Below are 27,310 nucleotides of genomic sequence, written 5' to 3'. Positions count from 1 at the left end.
TATTTACAATTGTTATATCTTCTTCTTGGATCGATCCCTTGATGATTATGTAGTGTCCTTCTTTCTCTCTTTTAATAGTCCTTATTTTAAAGTCTATTTTGTCTGATATGAGAATTGCTACTCCAGCTTTCTTTTGGTTTCCCTTTGCATGGAATATCTTTTTCCATCCCCTTACTTTCAGTCTGTATGTGTCTCTAGGTCTGAAGTGGGTCTCTTGTAGACAGCATATATATGGGTCTTGTTTTTGTATCCATTCAGCTAATCTTTGTCTTTTGGTGGGAGCATTTAGTCCATTTACATTTAAGGTAATTATCGATATGTATGTTCCTATTCCCATTTTCTAAATTGTTTTGGGTTCGTTATTATAGGTCTTTTCCTTCCCTTGTGTTTCTTGGCTAGAGAAGATCCTTTAGCATTTGTTGTAAAGCTGGTTTGGTGGTGCTGAACTCTCTCAGCTTTTGCTTGTCTGTAAAGGTTTTAATTTCTCCATCAAATCTGAATGAGATCCTTGCTGGGTAGAGTAGTCTTGGCTGCAGGTTTTTCTCCTTCATCACTTTCAGTATGTCCTGCCACTCCCTTCTGGCTTGTAGGGTTTCTGCTGAGAGATCAGCTGTTAACCTTATGGGGATTCCCTTATGTGTTATTTGTTGTTTTTCCTTTGCTGCTTTTAATATGCTTTCTTTGTATTTAATTTTTGACAGTTTGATTAATATGTGTCTTGGAGTATTTCTCCATGTATTTATCCTGTATGGGACTCTCTGTGCTTCCTGGACTTGATTAACTATTTCCTTTCCCATATTAGGGAAGTTTTCAACTATAATCTCTTCAAATATTTTCTCAGTCCCTTTCTTTTTCTCTTCTTCTTCTGGAACCCCTATAATTCGAATGTTGGTGCGTTTAATGTTGTCCCAGAGGTCTCTGAGACTGTCCTCAGTTCTTTTCATTCTTTTTTCTTTATTCTGCTCTGAAGCAGTTATTTCCACTATTTTATCTTCCAGGTCACTTATCTGTTCTTCTGCCTCAGTTATTCTGCTATTGATCCCATCTAGAGTACTTTTAATTTCATTTATTGTGTTGTTCATCGTTGCTTGTTTCATCTTTATTTCTTCTAGGTCCTTGTTAACTGTTTCTTGCATTTTGTCCTTTCTATTTCCAAGATTTCGGATCATCCTTACTATCATTATTCTGAATTCTTTTTCAGGTAGACTGGCTATTTCCTCTTCATTTGTTAGGTCTGGTGGGTTTTTATCTTGCTCCTTCATCTGCTGTGTGTTTCTCTGTCTTCTCATTTTGCTTATCTTACTGTGTTTGGGGTCTCCTTTTTGCAGGCTGCAGGTTTGTAGTTCCCGCTGTTTTTGATGTCTGTCTCCAGTGGCTAAGGTTGGTTCAGTGGGTTGTGTAGGCTTCCTGGTGGAGGGGACTAGTGCCTGTGTTGTGGTGGATGAGGCTGGATCTTGTCTCTCTAGTGGGCAGGTTCACGTCTGGTGGTGTGTTTTGGGGTGTCTGTAGCCTCTCTGCTAATGGGTGGGGTTGTGTTCCTGTTTTGCTAGTTGTTTGGCATAGATTGTCCAGCACTGTGGCTTGCTGGTCGTTGAGTGAAGCTGGGTGCTAGTGTTAAGATGGAGGTCTCTGGGAGATTTTCGCCGTTTGATATTATGTGGAGCTGGGAGGTCTCTTGTGGACCAGTGTCCTGAAGTTGGCTCTCCCACCTCAGAGGCACAGCCCTGACTCCTGGCTGGAGCACCAAGAGCCTTTCATCCACACGGCTCAGAATAAAAGGGAGAAAAAGTAGAGAGAATTAGAAGTATGAGGAAAGAAAAAAGGAAAGGAGGGAAGGAAGGAAGGAAGAAAGAAAGAAAGAAGCAAAGAAGGAAAGAAGGCAAGAAGGAAAGAAAGGAGGGAGGGAGGGAAGAAGGAAGGAAGGAGGGAAAGAAGGAAAAAAGAAAGAAAGAAGATACAGTAAAAATAAAATAAAGTATAATAAAGTTATTGAATTAAAAAATTCTTATTTAGAGAAAAAAAAAGGGACGGAAAGAACCTTAGGACAAATGTTGGAAGCAAAGCTATACAGACAAAGTCTTACACAGAAGCATACACATACACCCTCACTAAAAGAGGTAAAGGGGGAAAAATCATAAATCTTGCTGTCAGAGACCACCTCCTCAATTTCGGATGATTCGTTGTCTAAAGGAGGGAAGGAAGGAAGGAAAGAAAAAAAGAACGAAGGTAAAGTATAATAACGTTATTAAAATTAAAATTATTATTAAGAAAAAAATTTTAAAAAAAACCATGGACGGATAGAACACTAGGACAAATGGTGGAAGCAAGACTATACAGACAAGATCTCACACAGAAGCATACACATACACCTTCACACAAAGAGGAATAGGGAAAAAAAAATCATAGATCTTTCTCCTAAAGTCCACTTCCTTAATTTGGGATGATTGGTTGTCTATTCAGGTGTTCCACAGATGCAGGGTATATCAGGTTGATTGTGGAGCTTTAATCCGCTGCTTCTGATGCTGCTGGGAGAGATTTCCCTTTCTCTTCTTTGTTTTCACAGCTCACAGGGGCTCAGCTTTGGATTTGGCCCCGCCTCTGCGTGTAGGTCGCTGGAGGGCGTCTGTTTTTTGCTCAGACAGGACGGGGTTAAAGGAGCCGCTGATTCGGGGGCTCTGGCGCACTCAGGCCGGCGGGGAGGGATGGGCACTGCGTGCGGGGCGGGCCTGCGGTGGCAAAGTCTGGCGTGACTTTGCACCAGCCTGAGGCCCGCCGTGCGTTCTCCCGGGGAAGTTGTCCCTGGATCCCGGGAACCTGGCCGTGGCGGGCTGCACAGGCTCCGCGGAAGGGGGGTGTGGAGAGTGACCTGTGCTCGCACACAGGCCCCTTGGTGGCGGCAGCAGCAGCCTTAGCGTCTCCCGCCCTTCTCTGTGGTCCGTGCTTTTAGCCGCGGCTCGCGCCCGTCTCTGGAGTTCCTTTAAGCAGCGCTCTTAAACCCCTCTCCTCACGCACCAGGAAACAGAGAGGTAAGAAAAAGTCTCTTGCCTCTTCGGCAGGTGCAGAATTTTCCCCAGACTCCCTCCCGGGTAGCACCAACCCCTTCAGGCTATGTTCAAGCCGCCAACCCCAGTCCTCTCCCTGCGCTCCGTCTGAAACCGAAACCGAAACCCGAGCCTCAGAGCCTCAGCTCCCAGCCCCGCCCGCCCCGGCGGGTGAGCAGACAAGCCTCTCGGGCTGGTGAGTGCCGGTCGGCCCTGATCCTCTGTGCGGGAATCTCGCCGCTTTGTCCTCCGCACCCGTTGCTGCGCTCTCCTCCGCGGCTTCGAAGCTCCCCCCTCCGCCTCCCGCAGTCTCCGCCCGCGAAGGGGCTTCCTAGTGTGTGGAAACTTTTCCTCCGCACAGCTCCCTCCCACTGGTGCAGGTCGCATCCCTATTCTTTTGTCTCTGTTTTTTCTTTTTTTTTTTTCTTTTGCCCTACCCAGATACGTGGGGAGTTTCTTGCCTTTTGGGAGGTCTGAGGTCTTCTGCCAGCGTTTAGTAGGTGTTCTGTAGGAGTTGTTCCACGTGTAGATGTATTTCTGGTGTATCTGTGGGGAGGAAGGTGATCTCCGCGTCTTACTCTTCCGCCATCTTCGAGGCCCCCCCTGAGCCTTCAAAATTTAGTGATTAAAAGCACAACATTTCTTTTTCTGGTAGAAAAACTTCTGTTTGTGTGTTACGAGCTTTTTCATGAGTCCTTATATTCAGGAAGTTGCAGAAATTGAGTGAGCAGTCATTTCATTTGGCTGGGCAGTAATTTACTTAGCCTGCAGTATGATAGCAACTTTCCCTGCTTAATTGAGAGAAAAGGTTAATAGAGAGTAGGAAAGAAAATTTCAGTATAGTTCTTAAGTGTTCATCATACCAGCTTTTAGTGCCAGTGGAAGGTTTTGTTCCATAGACAAACCTAATGGTTCAAAATGTTCTGTTCTTTGGGGGCATGGAAAATGGCTTTATGTTTGTTTGGTTTGTTTTCTGAAGAAAATTTCCAGAGCTGGGATTAACTCAAAATCTTTTTTGAATCTTACAAAGAGTAAGGGCGCTTATTAAATGTGGCAACCTCTGCCAGATACTCCCTTCAGTATAAAAAGCTCCGTTAAGCCAGGGTATTGGGCACTTTCTCACTGCATGATATGTACGTGTGTGTATGTGTGTGTGTTTCTGTGTGAGTTTAATTTATGAAACCAATTTCAACACTGCATTCTTTAAAAGCTACAATCCTAGATTTTATAGAGAAGAAAAGATGTTTGGAAATCATTTACTACACTACCAAATCTGAATGCCAGTGAGCTACAATTTACCAATATACTGTATTCTTCACTAAAGTTGCCTTCTTTTGTTTTCAGAGGGCATGTAAGGAGAAGGCCAGAACGGGCAAGAATGTTTTTTTGCCTTTTTTTTTCTTTTTTGCTAATCCAGAATTCTTTGATCTCTGTATATTTTGCAACCAATAGGAAACTGAAAGATGTATAATTGAAAAATAAATTAAAATGTTAAATTTGAGGACACAGTGTTTTGAATAAAAGCCTCAGATAATGTGAACTTGATAAGTTCATCTATTATAAATAAAGATGTAGCATAAATGAGAAATTTCGTGTCTTGTGAGGCTGAAGAAGTTTTAAAATGCATCTAATACAATGAAATATTATAAGGAATTAATTTATAAACCAAATCATTGATCTGTAGAAATTTGGTGATAACATCTCACTTCTTTTGCACATTTTCAAAGATAATATATTGTGTGAGAGCCCTAGAACTCAAAGCTGAAATGGATCTTAAAATGCTCTTTATTATTTTACTCTTTGAGTAGATATTATTTCTTGAAGTATCATAGAATGTTAGATCCAGAAAGGAGTAAGGGATGGAACTAAACATTTACGTAAGAGGGAAGTGTAAAGGCAAAGCAGTTGTGATTGTCTAGGTTCATGTGAGATTTGTCTGTACTCACATGACATTAAGTAGCTCATTTAGGTGAATCTCAACAGTTTATGAACTTGCAGAGGAAAAATAAATACTCTTCACATTAGTACATTTTGTTTTACTTACTAATATTATTAAACCAAATATTTATATCTTGATACACAGGTGGTGACATTTATAATTTTTCAAGAAGTTTTCTTTATATTACTGTATAAAATTTTCACATTACTTTATTGAGTGCAAGCCCTGTTGGTGTTAAATCAGTGTAGTCAGATTAAAATTACTTAGAACAGTAATTGGACAAAAGATATAGGTAGGGACTTCCCTGGTGGTATAGTAGTTAAGAATCCGCCTGCCAGTGCAGGGGACATGGGTTCGAGGCCTGGTCCGGGAAGATCCCACATACCACGGAGCAACTAAGCCCGTGCACCACAACTACTGAGCCTGCACTCTAGAGTCTGCGAGCCACAACTACTGGGAGCCCGTGTGCCACAACTACTGAATCCCACGCGCCTAGAGCCCATGCTCCGCAACAAGAGAAGCCACCGCAATGAGAAGCCTGCGCACCGCAAGGAAGACTAGTCCCTGCTCACCACAACTAGGAAAAGCCCGCACCCAGCAACGAAAACCCAACGCAGCCAGAAAATAAAGAAAGAAATTTATAAAAAAAAAAAAAAAAGAAAGAAAAAGAGTGAAAGAAAGCAGAACATTAAAAAAAAAAAAACTCATTGATTCCTTTCCCCAAATATAAAACTTATATCCAACTATCAATTTTAATTTATAGGCAGTGACCATTAGAGTTGGATTAGCATCATGCTGATTTTTTTAATTTTGTTTTAATTGAAAATAAAGTATGCGTCTAATCAGGGTGAATAATGTCCACAGAAATGTGCACCTGTGCTTTGTGGCTGAATTTATTTACATTTACATTAACTGATTAGCTCCTGCCAACCAGTTCCACATTCAACAATTATTCATAAAAATGCCTCATTGTTTTTGTTGTATATTTATCCCATTGGATAAGATGGACATGCTGGGTATTTAACTATAGTTAAAGTTAATTGAGAAACTGCTAATTTTTTTAAAGCTATAAACAGAAAGCTACTTAAGTCTTATTAAGCAGAACTTACAAAACAGGAGCTTTCAAAAGCAGTTTACATACCTGGTTTTGTTTTTAACCTAATTATCTACATTTATAGAGATAAACCATGTAATAAACTATATAATAAATCCTAATTGAATAATTCTGGTAGTTTCTGTGATATAAGGATGAAGATCACATGAGCCTGTCCTGAAGTTGGCTCACAGTTTTAGCAGACAGGCACATAAACTGTTTCAATATAGCATGATAATAGCTAAAGCCTAGCACTTATTTAGCACTTTACGTGTGCCTGCTCTGTTTTTAGTAGTTTTATCTCATTTACTCTTCCCAACAGCCCTTAAGAGTGGGTTCTATTACCATCTCCATTTTACAAAAGAGAAAAATGCTGCCCAGAAAGGATGAGTAACTTGCGTAAGGTAACAGTTAATAACTTCTGTGCTGAAGTTGAAACCAAGCAGCCTCAGTCTCACTCAAGAAGCGAAGGTGTACATCAGCTATTGTTGCAGCAGAGATGATGCTGAATTACAGCTCAGGAAATGCGTTCAAATGTGCTAGGTGAGAGCTGCACAGTGATGGAAAAGGAAATGTTTAGGGTGTAGAGTCAGGGACTGGAACAGTTAAAGAGCTTTCTGGGAGAACAGAAGAGATTTAGTGAGGGCAAGGAGCTATGAGACCAGTGGATGTATGCAGGAACTATAGCAGGTTCTTAACTACCACAGCAGAGTCTTCAGAACATCTGAGAAAGAACCCTTGGATACATGTTCAATATACAGTTTCCCAGACCATGTCCTAGAATCTCCGCAGTGAGGCCAAAATGAGCATCTTAATAGAGCACGTCAGGGGATTAACTGCTCTGTATCAGAATTTTCAAGATTCTCTGCCAAACTGTAAAGTTGAAGTTGAGAAGTGTCTGGAAATGAAGCCAGTGAGGTAGATAAGGACCAGATCATAGGCCTTTTAAATTGTCCACTTTCTGATTAGATTATTTCACAAAAATAATAAACAATATTTCAAAATAAGTTTAACATAGGTTAAAAACACAGGTTAAAAGCGGTTCAACAACAAAAAATGAAACAAAATTTGCTCTTTCATATCCTTACTTCACTTATCCTCTAAAGCACTCCATAATAAAGTACTGAATCTTACCTGTTCTTTTATTGAGACACTACATTCCATACCCCTACCCCCAAGGAGCCCATTTATTTGCTTCTTGAACAAATATTTAGGAAACCTTTCAAAAGATATGACCAAGTTCAGCATTCATTGATCTCTTCATTCATTTAATCTAATGATTCTCAATATTGGTGGCAAACAAGGATGACCTGAGCAGCTTTTTATAAATGTATAAAAGGAGAAAATTTATATATATATATATATATATATATATAAATTTATTTTTTCTGGTATCTGCTATGTGAAAACCTTTTTCCCCTTTACTCTGAGGAATATATGTGTAAGATAAGTATACTACCCACAGGGACCTTGAAATCTAGACAGGAAATAAGATATATATCTCCCAAAATATAATGTTAGAATATTATAAGAGCCCCAAAGAGGTGCAGAGAGTGTGCTATAAGAGTTCAGAGGGGGCTTCCCTGGTGGCGCAGTGGTTGAGAGTCCGCCTGCCAATGCAGGGGACACGGGTTCGTGCCCCGGTCAGGGAAGATCCCACATGCCGCGGAGCGGCTGGGCGCGTGAGCCATGGCCGCTGAGCCTGCGCGTCCGGAGCCTGTGTTCCACAACGGGAGAGGCCACAACAGTGAGGGCCCACGTACCGCAAAAAAAAAAAAAAAAAAGTTCAGAGAATTGCAATATTGCTTACTGTTGAAGGCATTAGAGAAGCTTTCTTGGAGGAGTGGGCATTTAAGCTTAGTTGTAAATGAGAACGAGATTTTGATAATAGGGTTACTGGAGAAGGGCATTTCCAAATGTTTAGGTGGAGAGATCATAATGACTGAAAGCAAGTTAAGTGTCAGGATGGGTGAGAATTAGGGTTAAAAAGGATTGTTGGAAAAAAGTTGTCTTGGGAGTTGGACTCAGGTAAGTAAAGGTGAGGGAATTAAAACGGCAGGTGGTTCTCATTTTGAGGGGTGCCTGAATCCCAGTCTAAAGAGTATGGAATTCATTCATGGCCTAACTGAAATGTTGAAATCTTTCAGCAAAGAAGAGGCATGAAGAGCCGTTTCAGAAAGATTAATCTGATGTTAGGGTGTGGGAAGAATTGGCTAGGGGAGAGACTGAGTTAGGGGGATCTCTTAAAATACAATAGTACAGACAAGGATTATAATATTTTAAATCAGGTTTATGAAAACATGGAAAATGATAGTTTGCAAAACAAGCCCTATTCAGAAGTTGGCCTTCCCCATGTATGTTGTGATTGTTTACTTCTAGAAAGTGAAGAAATTAAAAAAAAAAAATTAAAGCTTCATCTGGTCCCCGTCAATGTCTTGTATAACGAATTGTATTGCAGTATATGTCTGCATGTTGAAAGCGTCCAGTTCTGTGCAGGTCAGTGGTTAACAATCAGCTCTCCAAAGAAAAATGCCTTAATTTGTAACATTTTCCAATTTCTGTGGTGTAAAATAATCCTTCCCTGTGGCCAATTTCAAATTATCAATGTGAATGAACTGTCATGTAAATGAACATGAATTTGGGAAGTGTTGGGAGGCAAAGTTCTCCTCTACCAATTTAGGACTGACTGATTTGGGCCCCTCTAATTAACTGATAATGGACAGATTAACAGGAGGAGTTTATTATGCAGATGGAGCTACTCAGTAGTGAGTCACTGAATAGCCAGACAGACGTAAAGGCTTCTATACCAACACAACACAAAAGGGCGCCCGGTTTAGGGCTTCAGTGGGAAAGTAGGGAAGGTTCTGTGGGGCTTTTTGATGCTAATGGACAGCTGGATTCACTTTTCTGGTGCTGAGGGTCAGTCTTTTCCTAAATAGGAAACTCCCTAGGAGAAGGATCAATGGAAGCTGTATTTTCCGGAGGCTCCGCTTAGGTTAGGGTAATGTTTCTTTCTGTGACTACCGACTGTTCAGAAGTTTTCAGTTTAAGATATTTTTATACCACGTTGGTGGGCTGTTAATACTTTTAGGAAGGGATGAAAATAATTCTAGGGAGCCCTGGTGAGGTGACTCTTGCACACCGTCACATGTATCCCACCTCGAAATTGTCTTTTTAGTGTGGTGAATTAAATTATTTTAAAAGAAACTAAAGAACAAAAATGAAAACCCAAAGTTTCCCTTAACAGTTGTGATCTGTGCATAGTAGTGGAGTTGACACCTTCAGTGATCAGGATTTAGCTATTAGGAACGGACAGATTTGGGTGAACACTACAAGGTTTCTTGATAATTTGAGGGAGTTTAGAAAATGAGGTGTGGAAAAAGAGGTAAACTGCATGTGACCCTCATAAAGATTACAGTATATAATACAGCAGAAATTTGCTAAACAAAGTTTTTTTCGTAGAAAATCCTTTGGTCATGGAAATTATCCATCTCTGAGTTATGTCTTAAAGGGTCAGATGTCCTTATGTCTATGAGTTCATGTAATTTACTTGTTCAGAAGGTGTTTATTGAGCATCTATTATGTGCCAGATGACAAGAATCTTAATGTTCATTAAATAATGCCTGTGGAACTGGCCAGTTGGCTGCCACTGTGGTGTGAGAAAAAAAAAAAAAAAAGAAATTTGCTAAACAAAATTGACAATGGGTATAAAGTTGAAGTAAATATTTTGTGTTTATTCTGCTCACTCCCTTTTTTTGGTTTTCCTTTGTTATAAATTGGTTAAGTTGGGTCTATGTGTATTGGCTACAGGAAGATGTTAAACTTCTTGTCTTCTTTGAGACATATGATGAAAGAATAATTTACGTGAAGTCATTTTGGTTTCCAGGTAGCATAAGCTGTGTGGTGGTGATTTTCATGATCACACCCTAACGTTAAGGGGTGGAGAGAAGAAGTAGGTGTCCTTGTTCCTCCTCAGTTTCCTGACCAGCATCTTTCCTGCCTCCCTAATAACTCTTGGTTCAAAGCTTGAAGTTCATCAGACTATTCTACTTGTTACCCCTCTTTATTGTAGTCTTTGTTTGACCCCCATCATATTCTTCCCCCTATTCTTTAAAAAGAATGTGGATCCTTATTCATTTTTATGATTTCCAATATTGCTCTTGAAATAGTTCTTATTTATCCAAATTGTTGCCTCACCTTAGCATCTCAGCTTCTTGTGATTTCCGATGGCCTTGGCCTGCAGTGGCTTGAAGCAAGATTTCGGTTCCCAGCCAGAGATTTGAGGTCGGGCAGTGGCAGTGAGAGCGCTGAATCCTAGCCAACAGACTACCAGGGACCAGTGGACAGTGACAAGGCCCTGGCCCATCAGCTGTGTAGAAATGAATTTTCTAATAGAGACAGAAAGTAGTGAAGCAAGTAAAGTGTTTATTAGGAGGAAAAAAGAGTACAGTACATGTGTGGATAGACACACAGGCGGGCTCAGAGGGAGAGTCGCGCCCTCGTGGTAGTTTCAATCACTTTTATGGGGCATTTCTTCCGGGTTTCCTTTGGCCAATCATCTTACTTTGCCTGGTTGTGAGTCTGTATTTGGTATATCTCAGGGTCCTCCCATGTGTGCGTGTACATCTCTTAGCCAAGATGGATTCTAGCGAAGAGGCCCATGGGAGGTTGACATCACTTACTATGGGGGGGCTCCCCCTCCCTCTTTGAACCTCCAAGGAGCCTTTCTGCACATGTGTAGTCGGGGAGGTCTCCTTGAGTTCGAGAATGTGTAATATGAGGTCTTTCATCTCTTATCTGGGCAGGGCCCAGCCTCCTCCATCATCCTGCTTTTATGGAGTTTCTGTCGACAGGGGAGAAACTGTTCCGCCTGGGGCCCATCTATCTCCTCCCTCACTTGAACTCCTGATTTTTTCATAACTTGTTCTTCATCCTATCTCAGGCAGTGTATACAAGTGCTTACCTGACATCTCCACTCCCATGTCCAACTGGAATTTCAAACTTAACTTGAACAAACCGAACTATTGAATTTTTTTTTTCCACTTCAAATGTGTTACTTCTGCAGTCATTCCTCTCCCAGTAAATTCCTACTTAATCCTTCTGTTTGTTTAGGCACAACCTTAGAAGTCATCCCTGTCTCCTCTGTTTCTCTCCTAGCCCATAACCAAACCATCAGGAAATTCTGTCCTTCTACCATCAAAATATATATACTCTTCAACCAGTTTTCACCACCTGTACTGATGAAACCTTGTCCAAACCACCATCAGCTCTCAACATATTACAATCACCTTCTAAGTGGTCTTTCTGCTTCCATGCTTGCCTTTCTGAATTTCTTTTAACCTGGCATTGCCACATTTTATTCACCACAAGTGAGTTACCAAATCCAGCACACACTTGAGGGGAGAGAATGACACAACGGTGCAAATTTAGGAAAGCAGGGATCTTTGGAGGCCATTCTAGAAGCCAACTACATTAGCCAATATATCAAGTTTTAAGTGCTAGCCCTGGCAGGCAGAATTTAAAGCTAGAAGCTTACTAGCACTCTATAGCAGACACAGAATTCAGCTGTCTTTCAGTTTAAAAGCTGCCAACATTCTCCTACCTACAGAACACTTAAAAAGTCCAAGAATGGAAAGGCAATCTTTTCTTCCAGTTCAATACTATACCAGCCAAATCTGCTCATGAAAAGCTGCTCTGTGTAGTTCAAAGTCAGCCAGCAGCAACTTGCAACCCCTAAGGCCCTGGCATCTGTGTTTTGACCGAGACGACTCACGGCCATTGTCTTTCTGATGTTCTTGGGACCCAGAGGCTTTGCTGAGGTCTGTTCATCCCACACACCATCACTTAATACTCACAACAATGTAAAAGGACTCCTTGCCCTTGGGAAAAGTCTCCATAAGCTGCAGACACACTTCCAGGTTAAAATTCTTAGGATTTGAGGCTTAAAGCTCTTACTTGGACCTTAGCAGTAAAAAGCCTACCGCAGAGCTGTTGAACAGAACACGTGTTCTCTGCATGTGATCCAGCTAGCAAAAAAAAGGAATGAGCTCAGCCAATCACACCGAGTTCATCCATCCCAAATTTACCAGCAAGAAAATTTACCGATTCTTTGCTAGGCAGAGAAACTGAGAGTGTAACACTAGTAAAGCTCCTTCTACATGAAAGGAAACACCAGGAATGAGGAATAAGTGTTCCCTGCAAACTTAATTTCCAAATATTTCATTTGCTTTATAACTTCATTTTCTTTAAATGTAGAAAATTAAACATGGTCACATATCTTTGACTTTATGATTTATTTATGTTTATGTTTAGAAAAGCCCTGCCCATTCTATAATTGATAGATAATACCTATATTTTCTTCAAGTTCTTATGCATTTTCTTTATATTTAGCACTTTAATACATTTAAAGTTTATTTGAATGAAATTTAAGGATGTATTTTTCCCCCTAACACTTAACCAATTAGTAAATCACAGCCTATTAAATAACCTGGTATATTTCTCTATGCCTATTGAAGTTACAATAAATTTAGAACTCAAACTTCTCAACTAGGAGTAAAAATCAGTACATTAGCCTTGGGGGAAAATTTGATAATATATGTGAAATTAGCCAATTATGTGCATATTAACTGAGACTTTATAATTCTATAAATTTATTGAAAGAAATAGTCACAGATCTGTTTTATGATTCTCATCACAGCATTAATTGTAAAGAAAAAAATGAAAATGCAAAAATTATGACAAATGAATAAAGTTATACGATGGTATTTTCACTCATCATAAAGTACATTGAAGAAAAATGTTTGATGCGAGAAAAATCCTGAGAATGTAGTTTGGGGCAAAATTTAGAATAGATAATATACGTTAATTCCAGTCAATTACATATCACAGAAAAAGACTGAAAAAATGTGTGTACATATTTAATCAGTGATTGTCTTAGGTAGTTGGATTTTTATTTGTTTATTTGCTTCCCTATCTACTTACTTATGAATCCTTTTTCTAGTTTGTACTTTTCACACTTGCTTATCTCCTCTAACGAATTTAAGATAACTGGAGGCAAGGACCTTTTCTTAAACATACATCGCAAAATATAGTTTGTGATAGATTCTCAATACTGCTTGTTAAATGTTGTAAATGAAATAAGACCATAATTTCAGTTTGTGGCAGCAGCAGAACATACCAAGAATGTTCAAGAAAATAAGCAGATAGAGGGATAATGGAGATTCAAGTCATAAAGAGGTCTAGCAACAGCTGGTTTGGATTCAGCCTTAGAGATTAGGGATCAGGGACAGAATCTCCTTCCTTTGGAGAAACAGTAGGTGAAAGCAGGAACTCAGCCTTACGATATCTGTACAGTAACTTGGGGAAATTATATAGGAGCTTCGAGATTCAAATATGCACTTCCAGAATCGGGCTATATGAGTTGAAGCTGCAATTTCCTAAAATTGAAGCAAACCAAAGCAAAATAAAATTAATAAGCTAGTCATTGTTGAGGTAACTAATGCCACCATCAACAAAAATGGGCTGGTTTAAAAAAATATATTGTTGATCAGATTAGCTATTTCTATCTTAAATTATGTTGCAGTGTGTCTGGCATGAAGTCGTTGTGCTTTCGGTAGTTGATTTTTCAATTATTTTAAATGAATAAGAGGATATGAATTTTGTCACTATGGTGAAGCTCTAGCACTGCTCAAAGGATAAAGTGCTTGGATTGTAAATGATTTGTGTTTCTTTGTACATATACCATAGCTTGATATAAAGCATACTCTGAGAGAATCTAATTACTACTTTTTTCTAACTTTATACTGAACAACGAATCTTCCAGTCCGTAATGTGGTTTCTGAATGGTTCTCTTCACCAAGAGGAAAGAACTCAAATAGGTGGCCACCCTGAGTTCTTACGTCAAGTTTAGTTTTCATTATTAGTTAATATGTTGGCCAATATCTGATTAAGTACAGTCTCTTATTCATTTAGTTATTCTGAATCATCCCCACAAAACCTGCCTGCCCCTATTTGAGTTGATATAATTTAATTTCTGAAATTTCCAAACTAAGTACCAAGTCCTAATTTCTCCTGTGGGAATGAGCTAGTTTATATCTCTGCTATAGCCTAGTAATTTAGGTTACTTTGGGTTTTGGTCACAACCTTGATTTAGCTTTGGTTTAGTGACAAAACAATGATGTAATGAGATTAGTAATTGGGATTGATCACATCAGAGTAGGACTAAGAGCAAAGCTAACTCCACACTGAGCCAGGCATTTATTGGGATATTGTTTCTCTCAGCTGTCTTTGATATTGATATCAGGCAGGAAGAGATTTTGAAAATTAAGAAGGTGAACTTCAACCAGAGCTTTTGTTTACCTTATGCATCTGTACTAAAGGCCTTTTTTTTTTTTTTTTGCGGTACGCGGGCCTCTCACTGTTGCGGCCTCTCCCGTTGCGGAGCACAGGCTCCGGACACGCAGGCTCAGCGGCCATGGCTCACGGGCCCAGCTGCTCCGCGGCATGGGGGATCTTCCCGGACAGGGGCACGAACCCGCGTTCCCTGCATCGGCAGGCGGACTCTCAACCACTGCGCCACCAGGGAAGCCCCTGATTTTTTTTTTTTTTAATAAGCTTAACTTTATTTGTTTTTTCTCAGCAATAACTTCTAGTAATTCTGACATCAATGTTGATAAAGTACTAGGTTGGTAGTCAGAGTTGGTACCAGGATACTTGAGACTGAGGATTTCACTGAGGTCATTTATCTGCTATTTCCAGCCTCTTGATAAGTTGCCCCTAATTATTCATAGATTTTTTATGAGCCATCTCATTGGAGCCAAGAAAAGGTCTATTCAGCTCCCTGCCATTGTTTTCCTCTTCTCTCGTGTCATTTTCATTTAAATTTAATACTTATTCTTCACCAACATTGTGTGGCAGCTCTTTATTTTTTTATCTTTTATTTTTTGCGGTATGTGGGCCTCTCACTGTTGTGGCCTCTCCCATTGCGGAGCACAGGCTCCGGACGCGCAGGCTCAGCGGCCATGGCTCACGGGCCCAGCCGCTCTGCGGCATGTGGGATCTTCCCAGACCCGGGCACGAACCCGCACCCCCTGCATCGGCAGGCGGACTCTCAAACACTGCGCCACCAGGGAAGACCCGTGTGGCAGCTCTTAGTATGCCAAAGTGGCATGGTGTTGGCAAAACCTCTCTATGTGCTTAAATTTCTATTCCATTGAGAAATTTAAGAAAGAGGGAAATAATCCTATCTTGTTTCTTAGAATTTTATTTTAAAAAGCTCGTTTTATTTCCACTTGTGCCCTCGTTTTCCTCAGAGTCAAAGATGAGTCAACAGTAGGAGATGATAGATACACTGCTCTTCTTGGCATTACTATTCTCCTTCGCACTTAAAGCTTATATCTCTCCTTCTGCCATCCATCTGTCCAGGAAGTTCCATAATCACCCACTCTGAGGAGAGTCTTGTATATTAATTTTAAATTGTCAATACTTTAGCAAAGACTTTCTCCCCTTCCACAATACACCCACAAACAGTTAATATTTCAGTGTTTAGGTGTGTTGTAATTAAAGTATCATTAAGGCACTAGTAACCGTTAGATTCCCATCTAAGATATGAGATTGGCTAAAGTGTCTGAGGTTACTTGATAAAATACAAACTAATCTCTGTGAAAATCTTTGTACTAGAATGTGTACAGTACAAATATTAAGGTTACTTAATGCTCATTAAACACCAAGTAATTGCAAAAATATTTTCAAAGAATAGAATCCTAACTCTGTTGTGGTTTTGGCCATCATATGTTGATCTGAAAGGATGGTAGAAGAAAACATACATGAAAATCTTTGTGAACTTGAAGTAGGACAAGATTTCTTAGGAAAAACACCAGAAAAGTATAAACTATAAAAAACAAACAAAATGGCAAATAAGATAGAAAGCATTGGTCCTTTTGTAGACACTGTTAAGAAAATGAAGAGGCAAGCCCAAACTGGGTGAAAATAATTATAATAAATATATAATAATAAATATATATGACAAAGGATTTATAGTCAAACAACCCAGTGAAAGAGAAGAATAGGCAAAATATTTGAACAGACGTTTCACAAAACAAGATATACTTACTAATGGTCAGTAGTAGTTATACATGTGAGTACATTCATCAAATCTCATCTGGCTATATATTTTGAAAAGTTGCATTTTAGTGTAGGTATGTTGATTTAAAGAAATAAAGTTGATTTAAAGAAAAAGAGGTTGGAGATGAGGGAAGAGTTTGCAAATTTAGGGAAATTATATTCTAAAAACAACAACAAAGTGAGTAGTATCTTCAAAACTAATGAGTAGAAAGAATTCTGAAGAGCAGTATGCATGAGAGGAGGGTGATATGCACGAGAATATCTCTGATATGCTCAAAGGAAATACTTGGCTAGATTTTATTATTGAACTTAAAGATCTTACTTAATGTTAAGCTCAATTTGGAAGAAAATAAAAGAGAACTTAGCATACTTGGGATAGAAATAGAAAGGGGGAAAGTCTACTAATTTGTATAAAATAACATTTTACGTGAAGGAACAATGCTAGGTTCATGTTTATTTAATCACCTAATGTTGGAATGAAGCACACATTTGTTGGACTTAGAACCAGAAAACCAAGTTTTAGCACACTCAGACAATAAGAATTAGGATCGTGTTTTTTTATAGCCTGTCAAGAATGTCTCGTGCCGTCTCTAAAGGGTCAGAAAACCCAAATGTGTCATATGAGCATTAAGGAGATTCCTTCTGTTGGGATGATTTGCTTCTTTTGAAGAATAGCTTTTCCATATTACCATGGGATTTGCTTTCACGTTATTGTGAAAGGACCATTTCCAAAGTCTCTAAAATATATTAGAAGCAAATGAAGGCATAATTATAAAAAAATAATTTATGAAGAAAGTTATGAAAGAACACACACTGTTGGCTCTTATAAACTTCAAGTGCAACTTGAGAGTACTTTGTTAGTTTGTATTTAGATATACACTTGCATTGGTATTGCTGCCATTGAACGAAAGGGTAAATGATTTAAAATGTGAAGTATGGATAAGACTTATCTGAAGGATTTACTATAGTATTTTATCTAAAGGGTGAATAAATTGGAATGACACCTAAATGACAGATCACTGAAACACAAATGGGATAAAAAGCTGAAACTGAAGATTTTGTATCCTATTTTTTGCCATGTATTTCTCAACTTGATAATTAAATGCAGTTTATCAGATGTAACATAAGATTGATTTGCTTTTTTAAAACACTTTTCTCAAGATTTCCTAAGAGCAATGGAATTAAAATGTCACACTATAAGATAGATTTGAAAGTTAAAGTGAGAACAAAGTTTTCTCTAAGAATGATATTCAAATAATCAAGGTTACATGATGCAAATTTTAGAGTCTGCTCTCTATAGTGCTTAGAATGACACATTTATTTCTGGGAAGTTGTGGGAGACCTTAACCCTTAAAGAAGTTAACCATGAAGCTTTATTTTGGGCTCATCTTCTTATGGAAGTTAAAAAAACCTTCATCTGATCCAGGCTTTCAAATTTTTGTAACTGAATGTCATCTCTGTCTCCTGAATATGATTTTTAAGGGCATAATACTTTAATATGCTATGCAGAATGTCAGTATTTTAGGAAAATATCAGATAATTCAACTACATATGAACTGTGCTCTATCACTTGCTTAATTTCTCATGAAAAAGCTAATGATGAGAGGAACAGCTCAAGAGTCTTGTTTTTCTATTGCTCCAAAAATGTTTTACTCATTTCTTATGTTAAAATACTTCAGTAAATTGATTCCTAAGAAAACCTCTTTGTTTCCCCATTACATCATGTAATCAGATAGTGAAAGTCAGAAGTTCAGAATATTTCCTGATTTTGATCTAATAAATGGCCAAGAAGCTCTGAATATATTTAGAAATTAGTCAGTAAGTAACTCACCTCAGTTATCTGGTGCCTGTATTTTCCTGTTTCCTTTAGTAGATTATTGTTCAGTTTTTATCTAATTTCCTCCTTTAGACATTTTAACTCAATGTTCAGGCTTATGTCAATTTCTAAAGAAGGTACATGTTGTATAAAATATTATACTGAGTATCTTGGGTCCTATATTTATAGTTCATATCCATTGTTTCTGGAATAGACAGTCAGAAGTAATCCTACTTTAATGGATATTTAAAATGTGTCCACGTTATTGTGCACCTGAATCAAGTGAATTGAAAACAATATTTGAGTAGAAAGAGACACTAAGAATTTGTAGCAACTGCAGCATGTATTCTTTGAATGTATTCTTTTGTTAGAATTTGGCGGCCAAACTTGTCTACTTGTTCCCTTATCTCAATCAAGGTTAATTCATGTTTTTGCTTTAATCTTTACTGAAAGTTTTTCTGTATTTGTGTCCATGTACATTTGGAAATGGAACTGAAAAAATGTAGGTGTGTATTTTTTTTTCAATGTTTTGTTTGCTTATCTACTTAAATGGAAGAATTCCTCTGAGAGAATGAGTTGAGAGCATAGTAAAATAACTTCTGTTGCTGCCTATTATCAATATCTTTTTCTTGCTTTTAGAAAAAAATAATGACAAGCTTCTAACACGCATCTCTTTATATAGGCTAATCTCCTACTTAAGTTTTAATTGATTACATTTTTAAAGGACTAGAAGAACAGCATTAGCAACATTCTGATAATTCTCTTATATTTGTGTAAATCTTTTGTCCTTAAATTTTTATTTAGCTGAATATAATAAGAAAGTTTGTCAAGAGCTATGAATATGGGAATTTTTAGAATTTAATATTTCTTCATTTTGCAATTGTAAATTAATGGCAGATATGCTTTTCATCATGAATTAAAAACTGGGTACAATGACTCAAATCTCCATAAAAGGAAAATATGAATAACACATATTTGAAAATCAGCCTGAAAGACATTGAAATAGCACCATAGTGAACCATTATAGGTATAGTTTAATTATCAAAAAAAGGTAATATGTTAAGCAAATATAATACTAGATACCATCCTAACATAAAAGATGGTTATTATATTTAATGAAATACACTTGAAATGCAAATTGAGAAGTGATAATTTGATTAATTTCTTAATTATTTCTAAATAAGGAATGATTCATTATACAATAATAATTTGAATTTTTCTACATCCATTTTCACTTATATATTTGTTTTTTATTTTAACAAAAAGAGTTAGGTTCTAAACTAGGAATAATAAAAAATGACTACAAAAAAGTATCTCTCTAATTCAATTTTGTTTTTCTTGTAGAGTACAGATATGAGCCCAGCAAGTAGCACCACTTCACTTCCTGTTAGTCCTCTTACTGAAGAGCCATCGCCTTTCAAGGTAAAAAATAAATTGCAAACATTTTTAATAATTGTTTACAATACTTTTAGGATCTTTAAAAAATATTTATTTTACTATAGTAAAATAGGTAGTTCAGGCATAGATGGTGAGGTTAACTGCTTTAGTTCATAAGGATCTTGTTTCAGATGTTAAAATTTTGTTGTTGTTTTGTCTGTTGTCATTCTACTTACTAAATAAAGGTAGAGTTTGAATAGAAATTGATACTTTATATAACACATTGTTTGCCTTGCATGTAAGAGACAGTAATTTCATTGTAATAGTTTGATGTCACATGAATTATAGGTTTCAAATCTTGTATTTATATTAATTTAAGCAATAAGTTTGGAATGAATTATTCAGCACTCATTGAGTAGTTAAACTTTCATTAGCTGGTTGAATTTTCATTGATGACTCTAGGTCATAATTAATTAATTGTGTGTTCTTTACAAACTAATGGTAAAAATAAAAAATTAACACATGGAATCATTCCTCCAAACACTGCATTTTTAAAATATTTAAGTAAATACTCTAAGTATGATTAGCAGAATTCTTCAGTTTGGGAGTCTGTATACATTACAAATATGAAGTCATCTTCTTGTTTTGCTATTTAAGATTAGATGTTTCTCTTTAAGCCAAAGCTTGTAAATCAGCTATTTTATATGTGTACCAGAGATTTTTGGAGTTCTTTAGGATTATTGTAAATAAAGGGACTCCTTAAGATCATGGGAAAGAAAAAAAAAAAACTTGGAAAGTTGGGATGATACACTTATGTGCAATGGTTTCAGTTTAGTTTAAAGACAGGTGAACATATTTTGGGGGGTTATGATGATTTGTATTTTATCATAACTTTGTCATTGTTTTTCATATGAAGACAAAATCTTATTCAACTTCATATTGCTTACATCTAGTACAGTGACTGATGTGGATTTCCGTATACTCAATATTTGCTCTATTGTTAAAATGAAAATAATAGAAGGTTATAAATTCCATCGTGGGTCTTTAGTTTTCTAATTATAGGTGCTTTGTGGCTTAATGATAGACAATAATAACTGTTAAAGGCTCATTTATGTCAGAGAATTGTTAAATACTAAATAGAATTCTGATTATATCATTTATTGAGAAATATTTTATCATTCTACAACAAAAGGAGAAAATAATACTAATGTTTCAAAGTTTAGTATTCCTTAATATTCCATCTTATGGTAGATGGGACAAAATTTAAAGAAAAATCATATTTTTAAAAAGTTTTTAATTGAATTCTCACAGCATCACTAGAAACCATTTTCTCTTTTTAATATGCTGATAATGACTACCCTCCTTGAAAATTAATGTATTTTTAACAGAGTTAAAAGGAAACGTCAGATATATTCCAAAATCTGCTGACATAAAGCTAATATAAATATAATTATTTTAGTTAGTTTCTCTGACTTGTTCTGAGAGATCAATATTTTTCCCGTGTTAATGTGTAAATATGTAGTTAAAACTTCCAAGTGCTTATAATATGTAATATTGGCTTTTGCTAACCAATATAGTTATAGTACCTCTTAATTTACTTCTTCTGAGATAGGAATATTATTTATATTTTTTCAAAACAATTTTAACAGATATAGAAACATCCACTAGTATTTAGAAGTATCTAAAATTAAGGTTACAAATTATACAACTCCTGCATTTGCTTCTTTTATTTTTAGTTTATAAATTGTTGTCATATAAATGATTAATAGAATTCTTATTTATCCTTATATAAACACAAAATATACAGAAACTCTTTTGAGATGTACCTTAGCAGTATAGTACATTTTAATTGCAAAAAAATTTGTTGAAAACAAAAAAACACGGAAGACATTGAGTTTTCCGATAACGATACCCTGAAAAATCTTGCAATTTTAATTCATTTATGTCCGAAACTTTATTTAAATTTTTGATATTTGACCAACACGGTTAACTAGAAAAAAAATTGATTATCTTTTTTTTTTAACTCCCCAAGAATAAAATAAGATCAATCACCTTTGATACTTTAGTTGTATTTTCTAAGACAGTGATTTCAGCACCCAACTCTATAACCATCTGCCCTAATATTAGACAAGGAAGCCTTTTGAAAGATAAGCTTTGGTGGCCGGTTGAGAGACTTAATTATACCTTTTCTTCTGGGAAATAATTAGGTTAATAAAAGAAAGTATTCCATCCCTTTTCTTGGTCTATTTTGGAAGCACTCATATGACAGTTGGAGGAAGTTATCCTGTTTTGGCTCAAGTGTTTATCCAAGTAAATGCTTTCCTTTAAATGTTATCTTCAGAATGACATTCAGATTAAATTTATTTTAACCATACCATTTGACATAATGACAAATGGTATGTAATATATTTTTAAAATCCCTAATAATTACCTTCCCACTAATATCTCTACCTATATTATTGACTTGAATGTTAGATGAGAAATTGGCTATCAATAGGAATGTACCACAGTGGGATCTATTAAATTTAAGGTAGTAGAAAACTGGTAGTATCCTGGAGACTTACCCAAGGGGTCAAGAGAGGTATGTTAAGCTCTGGAGATACAAGAATCAAAGATGACAATTAAATTTTGTTTGGGACCAGATCCTTCTTTTCCATAATAAGACTGTTTTTTGGCACTACTAGTACTGGAGTACATACTTCAATTTAATTTTTAAACAAAACCAGATCAGCTCTTAAAAATAGCCCAAGCCCTGTATACTTACTCACGACTCTATTCCCTTACCGAACAGTTCACCTTGTGCTGAATTTCTTACCCTTACCATTTAAAACCCATTGCCATAGTGTTTTGTTTGGTTTAGTCTTTCAAAAATGAGGACAGTTCTCACAAAAATCCATCTAGTCTTCTCTTAATAAATTGCAAGATCTAGGAAACTGCCTTTCTTTCAGATAGAACTGACTGATCAGAGATAAGTAGGGTTTCTCCATCTGGACAGGGTACATGGATACCAGTTCACCACAGTCACCATTCCCTATTCACACCTGGCAGTGAAAGCATTTGAGTGAACCCCTTCATATAAAAAGATGTATAATTCACAATCCTCCACCTATATCACAGGTAATAAACGCACAGATTTCCCAGTCAGACTCTTGTTACTGAGAAGTTTCTAGGAGTCCAGGTTTTTATAATTATGCAGACTATTGTTATGGACATATATTTGGAAACAAAGGGCAAACACATAACTTCAATTTTTTAACAGAGTTTTCAGCATTCCATAAAATATATACATATGTGGTCTGACACATATGCCACTACATTATTATGGAAAGGCCAAGGGATAACTAATTTCACATGGGTGGAAACGATATTTTATTAAACAGCCATAATAGAATCATAATAGTGCAAGTTAATTGATCTAAGTGAGACTTTGATATAAGGAAAAAGGGAGTAGACTGCTTAACTGTTAATTAAAAGTTTTATGTTTTTCTGTAGAATAACCAAGTTGACATTGTTAATTTTGATGTGCCCATTCTACCCTATTCTACCTGTTCCCTCTGCCATTCTCCCTGATTTCCTTAATCTGCCTTGTCTCTTCCTTTGTGGCCTCAGTCAGATGTACCACACCAAAAATGCTTTGGGGCCATCAAATATTACTGTTCTTTAGTAGGATGACGCTTTTAATTTATTTGTGTATACACAGGTATTACAGCCTCCATCCATTCCTGGAACTAACATTCTTGAAGCTAAAGCTGGCTCATTGTTCCTGACCCCTCCATTAATAGTACACTTGATTATGGGCCATGTTCTTTTTGCCAACCACATTCATCACATATTTTTAAATTTATTTGTTCTTCAATGAAGCCTGATGGCTAGATCTTAATCCCTTTTCCTCCAGAAAGCATCTTTTTTGATTGCATAAGTTAGACACAGGTATTATCCTGCCTTATTCTTTATCCTTATCCTGTGATAAAGCCAACAGGAAAGAAACAAATTCAATTTGCCTTTTCTTTAGACATTGTTTCAAAAGTGCACCAAGACTGTTCTCCATGCACCAATCTTCAGTCAAAGTCTGAAAATAAAAATCACCCATTGCCTTCATGACCCCATTGACTGCTGCTTCTCTCTGTTAGTGGGTTCCTGGCATGTGTAAGGTGCTTGGGTATCCAGTGCCTAGAATGCACAGTGGAGCCACCCTCCCTGAAGTCCAGCCATCTTCCCCAGGAGCTGACACAGAGTGGTGCTGGGCTCTTTCCTGGGTCTCCTCTCCTATGGAATTCCAAGGTTCTCTGACTACTTTTCTTCATCTCCCTTATTTAAGCAAGGGACACAGAGGAAGAAATAGAGAAATACATGAAGGTCTCGAAAATTTTATCCTGCTAGCCAATGTGGGGATGTTATGATCCACTTGACCATAGAGCCTAAACTCAGGACTTAGTAACATGTAGTAACACACATAGTTTGCTCTCAATAATATAAAATAAATATTGAGTAGGGAAAAAAAACCCAGAAAATATACAGTTATCTACAGTCAACTATTTAGATGGACTATAAATTTTTTTCCTATAGTTTCTATAATGACCACTTATTTCTATTTTAAGAACAATATATTTTTTTAAGAAAGCAGAAAAGAGAGTTGGGAACATTAGAGGCAGTGTAGCCTAGTTAAGAGACTTCCTAGGATCAAATCCCAGTTCTGCCACTTTCTATTTTTATAACTGTGAGTCAGTTACTTTGTGTCTCAATTTCTCCATCTGTAAAATGGGAACAATAGCAATTGCTTCTTCATTGTGTTCTTATAAGGTTAAACAAGTTATTAAATAGAAAGTGCTTAGAATAGCACATAGCAAACAGTATATGTTTTAACCAATCTTTTTTTTACAGAGATATCCGTTAGTTTAAAGCAAGAAAGTTCTATATATTAGAAATAACATGAAACAGAAATATTTCCACTCAACTCCTTGTACTTCATTTCTAAATGTGAGAGTAGAAATATAAAGTCTTTACTTTGATGAAGAATAATGTTTAATATTCATTCCTAGAAGGCATGCTACTTATTTTATACCCTCGAGTATTCAGATGAGCTCATATATCAGTTTCCTCTCATGAAAAATGATTAATGGAAATGTTTATCAATTATGAGGGAGAAGAAGTTAATATAATGAATTTGTCTTAAGGGGAAACTGGTAAATATACATAAAACATTACTTGGAAAAAAGGAATACATAATAGTTTGTGTAACCATAGGATGTATGGTATCTTTTTATCAGGAACACGCCACAGTATATTTTTCTTTAATTCCCCAAACCTCCTCCTGTGCATTAACCTGGTAACTTTCTAAATACAATCTCCACTGAAGGAACATTATTTAATCACATTAGATTCTGGGAAAAACCTCATTGTGAACAAAGCACTATTGATATTTTACTCTTTATATAACATCAATATACTAAGTAGTGTCAGTTTATTTGGTCTAAAAACACCATAATGGAAAAGAACACATTTGGAGGCTCTGAGGGAGTGGAGTCAGATAGTGGTGTGACCTCATAACATCATCTGTTGCATATCCTGCCTTGGTTGAGATTTTTTTGTGTGTTTATTGTTGTTTTTCATTTACTGAATTTAATGGTCACTTTTTATTTTTGGAATTCACTTTTTGGTTGTCCCAGAAAGAGCCCAAAATGGTATATTCTGCATTTTTGGTTAGTTTTTGACTAGGCCATCCATTCATTCATCTGTTGATGACTCAATTTATAAAATACCTACCACGTGCTTGATAATGTTCTAGACACTGGTGCTTCAATGTAAACAACACAGACTGAATTCCTGCTTTCATGGTATTTGGGTTCTAGTGAGGAGTGATACACAGCAAAAGAATAAATATATAGCAAACCACTGGAGTGTTTTGGGAAAAAAGAATGACATAATCAGACTTTATTTCAAAACTGTTACTCTGATTTCCGTGTAGACGTAGGCAGCAAAAGGACATGGTAGAAGAAGGAAGGCAAAGCTCCTATAGGTAAGAGATGGCGTGGTAAATGTTGACAGGCTAATAAACACTGGTGGGATTTTAGATACATTTTGAGTGTGAGTCATCAGGATTTGTTAATAGATTGTATGTGGGATATCAACAAAGAGCAATATCAAAGATTATCCCTGATTCTAAGGTTCTCTATATTTTCCTATTTTTACCTCTTTTGCTATCTTTCTGATGTTGCAAATAAATAGGTATCATGATGTAGCAATTAACAGAGTCTTCTCTGTGCATGCACACCCTGGGGTCTCTTCCTCTTTTCATAAGGACACCAGTCGTAGTGGATTAGAGCCCTCACCCCCCATCCCACCACCACCGTGGCCTCATTTTAACATCTCTTTAAAGACCTTGTATCCAAATACGGTTACATTCTGAGGTCCTGGGGGTTGAAACTCCGACCTGCAAATTTTGAGGGGACAAAATTCAGCCCATAACAGACAGACTCAAGACTGCTATGTTAATTCTTTCCTGAACACAAGGCCAACCTTGACTCAAGGAAAGGAAAAATAAATTGCACCTCTTGATGGGGAATGACAAGGATTTGGAGCATTTTTAATCTACCATATAAATATGTGATATTCCTTTATTGATCCAGTTTTCAGTGCTATTAAATTCTCAGTGATGTGTGAGGGAGTTTGGATTTGAGGGAATGAAATAGGAAATGAGAGATTTCCTTAAATGTTTACACATATGCATCTGTGCACTTATTTGAGTATATTTTCCAATGCTATTTTAATTTCCATTAAATTTGGAAACTTCAGTTAAATGTCACCATATTTGAATTAACTTATAGTCCTTAAAACCTTGTGGTTGAGAATATCAAAGAATCATGGCTATAAAAATATTTTGCTAAAGCCTTGATTATAAACACTGAGAGGAAAATTGAAATAACAACTACCAAACAATACTTTCTATATTATGTCTATATAGTATTATTTTATGTTAACATTTTTCCTTCTGGTTTTGTCAAGATAAATTTTGAATAAACACTGTATCTATTATTTAACTTTTGCAGACAGCATCACTGATGTATTATGAATATTCACTGGAAAGAAAAATAATAATTGTATATCCTGATAAATCAAGTAAAATTATTTTAAAATAAATGAAAATTACTTTTACATAAATTAAAGCCAAAACAAATTTTAATTTTTCTTAAAAGGTATGCAGTATCTCTCAGACATAGCAGACCTCAAGGGGAAAAAAAATAATGGAAATAATAAGCAAATACTTTCATGTCGCTTGCTAGCTTTATATTGCTGTCAAATCTTTCTCACACACTATCCAAATGGTTTCAGTAAGGCATGTCCAAGATATAGAACTTGTCAACATTAATACATGCTAAAAATAATGGCATACACCCTCCCACCCCATCCACAGGTCACATATTCATTTTCTTCCTTAAATGTAAATCTCATTGAATTTCTTCATCTTTGCATAGGTTGCTGCCTTAGATTTCTCCTAACTTTTTTGAGTTCTCCATGTGGTAATGAGAGAAAACTTTCATGGTATAAAGCTTTATTTTAGCATACTTTCAGAGCATTGGGCCATACTCTGCTTACTGTGGCCACAAAGTCCCTTTGACATATTTAGTGGACAAGATTTACTCAGCATCTGTTAGAGATGACCTTGGAAAACCGAATTCAGGGATCCACTGTTTATATCATTGAGTTAAAAAGAGCTCCAGGGTTTCCCTGGTGGCGCAGTGGTTCGGAGTCCGCCTGCCGATGCAGGGGACACGGGTTCGTGCCCCGGTCTGGGAAGATCCCACATGCCGCGGAGCAGCTGGGCCCGTGAGCCATGGCCGCTGAGCCTGCGCGTCCGGAGCCTGTGCTCTGCAACAGGAGAGGCCACAACAGTGAGAGGCCCGCGTATGGCCAAAAAAAAAAAA

The 27,310-nt window shown here is 36.9% G+C and overlaps 1 protein-coding gene across 1 annotated transcript in view; it reads left to right on the top strand.

Moving 5' to 3' along the window:
- The window catches only part of CCSER1 (coiled-coil serine rich protein 1), a 1,268,926-nt gene that overhangs the window by 509,988 nt on the left and 731,628 nt on the right, over nucleotides 1-27,310 (top strand). Inside the window, exon 7 of the mRNA XM_082837990.1 lies at nucleotides 19,356-19,433. Coding sequence (XP_082694116.1) covers nucleotides 19,356-19,433 — 78 coding nt within the window. The remainder of the gene's footprint in view (nucleotides 1-19,355; nucleotides 19,434-27,310) is intronic.

Source organism: Leucopleurus acutus, assembly GCF_964270905.1.
Source record: "Leucopleurus acutus genome assembly, chromosome: 4".
NCBI classification, from domain to species: domain Eukaryota; kingdom Metazoa; phylum Chordata; class Mammalia; order Artiodactyla; family Delphinidae; genus Leucopleurus; species Leucopleurus acutus.
This window is presented reverse-complemented; position numbering and strand designations above follow the sequence as displayed.